General features: G+C 57.5%; 1 protein-coding gene across 1 annotated transcript in view; it reads left to right on the top strand.

The window, feature by feature from the left end:
* The window catches only part of LOC104276714 (Kv channel-interacting protein 2-like), a 13,801-nt gene that overhangs the window by 3,179 nt on the left and 1,173 nt on the right, over positions 1-9,449 (top strand). Inside the window, exons 2-5 of the mRNA XM_009873133.1 lie at positions 8,052-8,176; positions 8,590-8,659; positions 8,748-8,818; positions 9,313-9,420. Coding sequence (XP_009871435.1) covers positions 8,052-8,176; positions 8,590-8,659; positions 8,748-8,818; positions 9,313-9,420 — 374 coding nt within the window. The remainder of the gene's footprint in view (positions 1-8,051; positions 8,177-8,589; positions 8,660-8,747; positions 8,819-9,312; positions 9,421-9,449) is intronic.

The following is a 9,449-nucleotide window of genomic DNA, read 5'->3' as shown; positions in this document are numbered from 1 at the left end:
TGGCTGGCCTTTTGGAGTGTGGTGCCAGAGGTCCCCAGGCTCAGAGCACCACCCAGCCCAGTGGGTTTGACAGACCCAAGATGTCAAGGCAAGCGTTAAAATCCAGCCTGAGATCTCAGCTATGAGTACTCCAGGTTGAAGTTTGGGGTTTCCTGAGCTGGGGTGCACCAGAAATTTCCCCATGTGCAGTGGGTTTAACCCTTGTCTTTCTTTTTTCAAGGGCTGGCAGATTTTTCAGCTGACTGTAGGGCAGGGTCTGGTGGCTTATTCAGGAGAGAGCTGCTGGGTAATGGTGAGGGCTTGCGAAGCAGGAGGGGAAGAGGCAGAGGTGTATGGTAGTCACATCCAGGCTCTGGGATTGGATCCTGGCACAGCCTTGCACACTGAGGCATGCTGTAGCTGGGCTGCATCCTGCCAGCACTGGGGTCTCGGAGAAGATCTCCTGGAAACTTTACACTTCCCTCTGTGAAGCATCTCCCATGTGCTCTGCAACCCAGGGATGTCAGCTCCAGTCATCGCTGTGGGCACAGGATGGGCTGTGCTGTCTCACCCTGCTCAGAGAGGGTGGAGCTGGGGGAGAAAGAGACTTTTCCTGGGTTCCCGTGGCTGTGACCCCCATGGCTGGGGCCAGGGCAGGATGGCTTTCCCCAGCACTGAGATCCCCAAGGACCATAGTGCCTGTGGCATGTACCCCGCTGACTTTGTCACTGCACGGTGTCACATCCTGCTCAGCCCAGCCAGACATAATTAGCTTGTTGAATCTCTTCTCCCTCTGGCCTCACGTTAATCACTTTTCACACTGCTTCCCTCGCAGTTCCCTCTGGCCTGGCTTGTTCTTTCTGTTGCTGATGTGCCTGGAGAGGGGAGCAAGAGGACAGGACTAGACATGGGGTGGGGCTGCATTGTGCCCCAGAGATGGGCTCTGAGCCAGTGGATGGAGGGGCAGTGAGATCACTCAGCTATGGTGAGGTGAGAAAATCGCAGGCTGGAGAAAAAGTAAGAAAGCTAGAGAGCAGGGGAGCTTGTTGGGACAGCACTTATTTGCAGCCCTGTTCCTCCAGCGGAGGATGAAACCTTGGAGTCTAATGGGAGAGGCTGGCTTGGAGCCAACCTGGGACTCTCTAGCATGGGGTTGTTTTGGGCTGCAAGGTGTTGTGAGAGCTCAACGGGGTCTCTTTCACATCTCCTCTGTGAGGGGAAAGGGAGGTGGGACAGGAGTGAGGGTGGGGTTGCAGTGGGGTGGGGATGTTGAGATGGAAGTGCTCCTTGCCTCCTGTCCCAGGGGCTGCAGGGTGCTTGGGAGAAGGTTTGGAAGGATTAGTGTGTTTTGGCACATTTGGGGCATGCCATTAGGGTACGGGAGGGTGTGTAGCATGTCTGATGGCATGAAGGTGTTGAGAGGTAGGGAACTGAGGGTGTCTGGGACTTGAAGTCTGGAGATGTTTAGGAGTGCTGGGGTGCTTGGGGGGACACTGGGCTTCAGAGGGCTGGGGCTACCTGGAGTCTTGGGGCTGTGGGATGCAGTGGGCTGCACTTTGTCAGATGATGGGAAAAAGGGCTGCAAGTGGCTGAGGCTGGGGAGATGACCAGGAGCTGGAGGCAAGGAGCAATAGATGTGGCGTACACCACCATGCAGGGGAAAGCTTTCCTCACTGCTGCAGGAATTGGCATCTATGAGGGAAGTGTGGCTAAAAGAGTCTATAGTCCCTGGCCCCCTTGCCCTCCCTGTGGGGCTGTGCCAGGGTTGGGGAGGGAAGGGGCTGCTGAGCTCCTTGGATTGGCAGTTGGGCTCTGAGGACAGGGCTGGCTGCAGCCAGACAAGAAGACTCGAAACATGTCAAAATGATGCACAACCTGTTGATTGTCCCTGGTGAGGACAGAGACCTGCACAGTGCTGCTGCCTTGTCGCTTTTGGCTGCTGTCCTTGGCTCAGAAAAGGGCTGCCAACAGACTTCACGTGAGTGCAGTTGGATTTGTTTGCTCCCATCCTCTCTGTCTCCTGGCTGGTGCTGGGGATGCTGCAAGATTAAGGGGCTGCAGATTGCATCCCGTTGCAGTGGGAGCTGTGATGGGAGGGTAAGAGTCATCAGAGGAGTAATTAGTGGCTAAGCAGAGGGAGGGGAGGAGGCTGCTGTACCAAGGAGGTGCTTTCAATCCCCTTGTGATGGAGGATGTCCCTGAGCTGCCTGGGCTGTGGCTGAGGCATGTCCAAGCTTTGTCTGTGTGCCTTACTGGGAAGGGTATGGATGGCATCTGGATAATGGCTATGCAGAGCACCAGCTTTCTTACAGACACGCTCCCTGCAGCCAAGAGGAGCTGCTGCTCTGCTGGGGTGTTTTGTAGGTAGCTCCTCTGGTACCTTGGATGCGCTGGTTCCTGCTGCCAGAGATATACCTGCCAGGGAAGTGGTGATGTGGGATGGGGCAGGGTGTGTCTCTCTGTGTGGGCTTTGTGGCAGGGCAGTGAATGTGACCATCCCAGTCCCTCAGCCTTATCTGCTCTGTCTGGGGAGTCCCTGAGCTCCACTCTCCCTTCACACCTGCATCCCGTTCCTTTCCCTGCTCACAACATTCTCTGCATGGTGTGGTCTGAGAAATTATTATTCCACTGACATCATCTCTGGGCACAGTCAGGCTGTCTGGGAGCACCATCATGGGCTTGGGATGGGAATGGGGACAGCACTGCTGTGAGTCCTGCCCTGCTCTGTAGGTCCTTCTGGCTCATGGCCCCATCTCCCTTTGGGGCCTGCTTGGCACAAGGGTTGTGCAGCTGCTCTCTTCTCTCTGGCGGTGGGGAGCAACCCAGCCCTGAGTCTCTGCTGTCCCACGAACTGCAGGTTTCACTCTGCAGCTTTGCTGCTTCCAGCTCCTCGGGGTGTCCAGGCTGAGGCTGCCCCTCTCCCACCCCCACGACAGGGACTCTCCATCTATCCCCCTGCCCAGGAGATGCCAGCTCTGATTTCATTCCCCTGATGGATGACCTCAGAACTGCTGCAGACACCTTGGCCCTGTTACACTTGGCTCTGTCACTGCTGACTGATGAGTGTTGTTTGCAGACCTGCTGCTGGTGGGACCCATCCTGACCCTCCCATACCCCAGGGTATCTGGGGCAGCTCGCTGTCTCTTCCTTTGGTGAACCTTCACTGCAGACTCCCGAGAGCTGTGGTCCTCCTGACTGGGGGGTGGCGCTGGTGCCATGGAGGGGAAACAGAGGCGGGGGCTGGTGTACCCTGCTCAGAGCTGAGACCTGCACAGGGATGATCGTGAGCCACAGGTTGTAGGAGCAGCTGGGCTCGACATCGCTGCCTGAATGGACCCAGAGCCATGGCCTGGCAGGGGGAGCTTGGGGATGTGCCTATGGCCTCCCAGGAAAAGGTGATGATCTGGGGAGGGATGGAAGCTATTCCACTGAAAAGAATATATTCTGGGAACTGCTGACCCCTTCCCCGTGCTCCCATGGGACTGCCCAGGCTATCTGAAAATGCAGAGGGTCCCCTCACCTAGCTGCCTTCTGCCACGCTGACCTTTCTCCTAAGGCAGGGGGCTGAGGCAGATCATCCCTGGGGTACCGGCTCCTCCTGACCTTCCAACAGGCCTGCTGGTGCCCCACAAGGCCAAACAGGGACTGTGGGAGCTGCATGACTGTGGCTGCTGGTGGTCTGCTCCCAGGCCTAGAATGGTGCCATGCCTGGATGCTGAGCTGGGGACTCTGGGGGGGTCTCACCGCCATGGGATGCACATCTTACACCCATCATGATGGTACATTTATTGATGAGTTACTGAGAGTGATGAGGGAGTTTTGGTACAGCTTGTTGCTTATTGTAGGGTTTTTCTTGCAGGAGGGTGCTGTGGAAGGGGTGGGCTGGTCTCCCCAGTCAGCTTTCAGTGGGAGAGCGCTGGTGGGTGTGGCTCTGTGGGGATGGCAGGGACATGGTTATGCACATCGGGCTGACCCCAGCTCTGGGGAGACCACGGAACAGCCTAGGCTTGAGTCCTCTCTGGGAAACGGGGTGTCAGCCTAGCAGCGTGTAAACCTCTGATCTGGTAGCACTGGGTGGATGCAGCCCCCAAGGACACATCAGCTGCTGGTGGCTCAATACAAAGTGGCCTATAACTGTGGTGATCACTGCTGGGTCAGGGGTCCAGCGTCCAGCAAGCTCCGGGATTCATTTCAAAAGCGTGTGGAAATGGGGATGGGAAATCCCTTCCCCTTTTGGTGCTGCCCAAGGATGGAGGCTTGGTTTGTGTGTGTGTGTGTTCTGAAGTAGCTGGGCTGTGGAGTGATTCATGGGAAGCGACAAGCCACTTAACCTGGCAGACCTCTCGTCACAGATAAAACCCTGCCAGCCCTTTCTGTTGGCTTGTTTTGTGCCAGACACTTGGTGGCTCTTGCAGAGGGGTATAGGGCAGGGCAGCATCTGGAAAAGGAGCTGTCGCTGGCAGGGACAGGGCTTTGTGCTGTGGATGTCCTGTGTGCCCAGTGGGGCAGCACATGGCTGTGCTCCGCTCCCTGTCTTTGGGCAGAACAGTTTCCCAGCAAAGGGGAGCCCATGAAGCCCCCAGACTTGCTCATAGTTTGGATGCTGGGGACAGAAAGGGGACAGCGCGTCTGCCCCAGAGCCCTCAGGCATACTAAAGCCAGGACAGCAAAACCTCAGTCTTGGTCACCCTTTTCCTGTTGTTAAGCTGCATGTGCTGAATGTGCTCCCTCCCCTGTCCTGGGGCCCCTGAAATCGGTCCCTCTTTGGTTTCTTCCTTAAGAAAACTCCCATGTTCTTTTTTTTTTTTCTTTTTCCTTCTTTATAACAAACTAAAGTGTAACTTGCACTCGACCTGACCTACTGCACGTGCCTATACCTGCTGCCCCTGTGAGTCCAACCACAGTTTACTCTCTGTTGCATCTCTCTCTCGCTGTGTGGTTTCCCTCCCACCCTGCTCCCTGCCCTGGTCCATCACCCTGGTGTTGGGTGTTCCTCTGCTTGCCCTGTCCCTTCCCCCTGGGCAAAGGGGCCGCTCCTGATTCCCAGGTCTGTTCCCACAGCTCCGCTCTGCTGGAGGGACCTGGCCCCAAAGCATCCTTGGAAGGCTGAAAGGTGCAATTTCCCTTTCCCTCTGCAAGTTAAAGCCCTGGAAAAATAGCTAGGCCAAAAATCATGTTTTAGGCACAACTTCTAGCCACTTCTAGGAAGAAAAAGCCTCTTTCCTCACCTGCCTGCAAACCCCAGAGTAGGCAGGAGGCAGGCTGTGCTGTCCTGTCAGTGCCAAAATCCTGGCCCTTGCCCTTGTCCCTGTCACCCTGTGACAAATGCCAGGGGGTGCATTCATGCATCTCTGTGTGTTTGCACGTCACTGGCACTCTGCTGTGGATGCCACTTCCCTGGGGACAAGTTTGCCCTCTCTGAGTGGCTCTGTGTGCTGTCCTGCTGCAACAGTGACCTCCTCGAGCTGTTTTTCATGCCCTAGAGTGACAGAGCTGCCTGCCCCAGCCTGCTGCCTTGGTGTGAGCTCAAAGGGTCCCAGGTCCTGCCTTTGGGCATTTGAGTATTGATCTGCCTAGCATGGATGTGGTCTCGATCCTGGAACTGGGTACCATGCAGCATCATTTCCCCAGCACCTGTGCCTCAGCTCAGCCCCACAAGGCTGAGAAAACTCCCAGAGAAGCCCTATCTGCTAGTGTCCTAGAGAAACAACTCCAAAACCAGGGTTCAGGAGGCATAGGTGTCATGACCTGCTGCTTGCAGGTGTCCAGGGTGCTTGGAGCAAACATGGTGTCAGTGGAGCCCCAGAGGGACTTTGCACCTTTCGTCCCATCGGTGCCCCATGTTGCTGCCTACTCCCTTTGGGGGCTGGAGCCCAGCACGGCCTTCATTCCCTCCTCTTCCTCTCCTCCCCGCCTGCGGCATTAGTCCTGTGCTGAGTTTGCTGGCTTGGGGCCCTGCGGGAGGGGAGGGAGCGGGTCTGTGACCATGGGGCAGCACCAGCTGGGAGAGATGGGGCTGAGCAAAGCCATTGGGGTCTGAATGGGGGAATAGGGGCTGGTGGGAAGGTCTGTGCAGTGAGGGTACCTGCTGTTAATGCAGGGCCCTGTGGAATCAATGACCATGGGCCAGGCTGGTGGGGGGGAACCCCTCAGTCTGCCCCATAGCTTGGCTGAGGCAAAGCCCTGAGCCCCATTCCCCTTCTGGCTGTCTCAAAGCAGGTCCCTGGGCTCGGATCCCAGTGCCGTGCTGGGGCAGGGTGCATGCCACACTCTGGGCTGCATGGCTGGGTTCGGCGCGTGCTTTGTGTTCAGCCATTGGGTGCCAGCAGGACCAAACCTGGCCCTGAGCTCTGGGGAGAATGCAATGCCCTGGCACAGCTGGAGGCTACTTTTTGGGCTCTGTCCTGCCCTACCCCCTTACACAGCCCCGTGGGGAGGGTCCCCCAGGGAGCAAGTATTTGGCCTCGAGACTAAAGGGCAGAGTCCAGCCCTGCCATCTCCTGTGTCTCTGGGCTGCTGGGCATCTCCAGTGCACCCCAGCATGCTCTGACGAGGGGATGCAGAGGTGCTGGGTGTATGTGGCCCAGCAGCATTGTCCCTTTGTCATCCCCATCCTTCCCAAGGAGGGAAACTCCAGTGCTGGGTTTGTCCTGGATGAAGCTGAAAGGCTGAGCAGAGCCTGGGCTGGGCTTTGCCTTCCTGCTCCTCTGGCCCCATGCTGCATGTGCTGCCGCCGGCCCTGCTCGCCCCACACTGGGTGCCCAACCCTGCTGCCCATCGGGTCCGGGGGCTGCTGCTCTGTTAACTCTTCTTCTGCTTGGTGACTCCTTCTTTCTTCCAGGCAACCCGCCGGGCCAAACTAAAAAAGCGCTGAAGCAGCGATTCCTCAAACTGCTGCCCTGCTGCCGGCCCAAATCCATCCCCTCGCTCAGCGAAAGCAAGTGCTTCTTCTTGCCTTTGTGTGTGTCTGTCCCGCCTCTGCCTGCCCTCCCCCCTGGCCCTGCCTGCGGGAAGGGGACACCTCCACCACTCCCCTGCCCTGGGTTTGGGACTGTTGAGATCAGTCCTGTCCCGGAGGTGTCTGATCTGACGGGCTCTGCACCCACCTCTGTCTTCACGTGCTTCCAGGCTGGTTTTCCCGTCTCCAGCCCCCCGGAGCAGCTCCCACAAGGATGCACAGCAGAGAAACCCGCTTTGGAGCTGGCTAGGGGTAGCAGAACACTCACGGTGCTGGTTTAAGGGCTGGGGGGGTTGTTGCTCAAAGCTTAATGTTGGTTTGGAGATGGAGGTGTGATGGTGGGAGGGAGGTGGGCAAAAGGGGCTGAGCATGGAGTGAGTTCAGAGCTGCCCAGAGCCCCCTCCCCCCCCTGCCCCAGGTGTGCTTAGCCCCTCATTGAGTCCAAGCAGCTGGCTGGGGTCTCCCCCTGCCCCGTGGTGTGAGCTGATCCTCCCTGGGAGAAGAGGTGAGTATGGAGGGGCAGGGGCTGATCTGCCTCGCAGAATGGCGGTACCACCGTGGGACCACGACTGCTCTCTGTTGCAGTGAGGTCTGGGGGTGCTGGCTGCTGCAGGCAGGAGTTGTGCAGCTTGTCAGATGGTGGGGAGAAGACATAGATGAAGATGGGCACAGCAGGTGGGATGGGGTCTAGAGAAGGCCAGGGGTGTTTTGGGGCTGGGGGTTATGGGGGACAGCCCTCCTTTTTTTAGCCCTGGTGCAGCACAGAGCTACAGGACATCCAGGGTCTTGGCTCCATGGGGCAGATGATTGTGCTGGGGGGAGAAGAAGGGCAGGCAAGGGCGGGGGGTCTCAGGACCAAGGGGGTTCACATCCCCTTCCTGCCCAGCCTGGGCTGTACATTTTTTCCCAGTGTCAGACTCTGGTCTGCACCCAGGGTGTCTCTGAGTGTCCCTTGCTGGCACAGACTCAACTCTGGCTGAGCAGGGTACGCCATAAATGTGTCACCCTGAGCAGATGTGAGAGGACACGGTGTGCTGTGAAAAGTGCCTCTCCTGCACCAGGGCAGGACGGGTGCCGGCCTCAGCTGCCTTCTCTTCCCCTGGGTTCCTTGCAGACAGCGTTGAGGATGAGTTTGAGCTCTCTACTGTCTGCCACCGCCCTGAGGGGCTGGAGCAGCTCCAGGAGCAGACGAAGTTCACCCGCAAGGAGCTGCAGGTCCTGTACCGAGGCTTCAAGAATGTAAGTACCCCTCAACCAGCTTTGCTAGCCCCATCTCCACTGCTCTGCCCCACGTTAGAGGGTGCTTTGCCCCTTGCAGTGCCCAGGGTTTGTAAAGGTTTTTTGGGACCTTGGGGTCGAAGTTTATATCAGGCTACAGCCTGATCCCACCTCCAGGGAGCTCAGTGAGGAGGCCTGTTCTTGTCCTCCATCCCTGGGGTGCAGAGACCCCCCTCCCTGAATGCCTGGGATGCAAAGCCCCTCCACCCAGAGGTGCAGCCCACAAAATCAGGGAGATGCTCCAAGTAGTCTTACCAGCTACCCCACCAGGCAGCGCAGGGCTGGGGGGCAAGGCAAGGGAGCTGCAGGGATTTGGAGGGGGTGCTCAGCCCTCCTCTGCCATGTGGAGGTGACACTGTGGCTTGCCCTGGCAGGAGTGCCCAAGCGGTATCGTCAATGAAGAAAACTTCAAGCAGATCTACTCACAGTTCTTCCCGCAGGGAGGTGAGTGCCCATCCCTGTGCCCTGCATGGGTGCCTCTGTAGGGTGGGAGGTCACACGGCGCCCCCTCACACTGTCTGCCTGTCCCCAGACTCCAGCACGTACGCCACCTTCCTCTTCAACGCCTTCGACACTGACCACGATGGCTCTGTCAGCTTCGAGGTGAGCTGTGGCCGATGAGGGGGTGGTGATGGGTCAGGGAGAGCATGTCCCTTCAGGTACTGTGGGCTGGGCTGAGCAGTGTTGCTGTTGCAGATGGATAGAGAGCTTTGCAGGGGCTGGTGGAGTTTATGAAATTCCCAGAGGCAGTGGAAAAAGGGTCAAAAGCAACAAAAAAGAGGGCTTTTTTTTTCTGGTTAGGTTCTAGCAGGTACAGCTATGGCTGGGTCTTCTTCAAGCTTTTGCTGAACAACGGGTCCTGATGCACATTGTTCTCTTGGGTCCTGTGGGACTAGCATGGGACATATTTTGGGGACAAGCAATTGGTTTTCCTCAGGCTCTTGTTGATACTCAATGTTTTCCTTGCCCAGCCCTGGGGCACATCTGCTTTAGGGCTGAGTTCCCCCTCTGCATGAGGGACAAGGGCTGTGTCTTCTGTGTCTGTCAGACCCTTTGTGGCCATAACTCCTGTCTGCCTGCCTTGCCCATCCTTGCAGGACTTTGTGTCTGGGCTGTCCATCATCCTGCGGGGCACTATTGATGATCGCCTGAACTGGGCCTTCAACCTCTACGACCTGAACAAAGACGGCTGCATCACCAAAGAGGTAGGATGGGGGTGTCCAAGCTGGTCCCC

Source organism: Apaloderma vittatum, unplaced genomic scaffold (genome assembly GCF_000703405.1).
Source record: "Apaloderma vittatum isolate BGI_N311 unplaced genomic scaffold, ASM70340v1 scaffold25457, whole genome shotgun sequence".
NCBI lineage: Eukaryota > Metazoa > Chordata > Aves > Trogoniformes > Trogonidae > Apaloderma > Apaloderma vittatum.
This window is presented reverse-complemented; position numbering and strand designations above follow the sequence as displayed.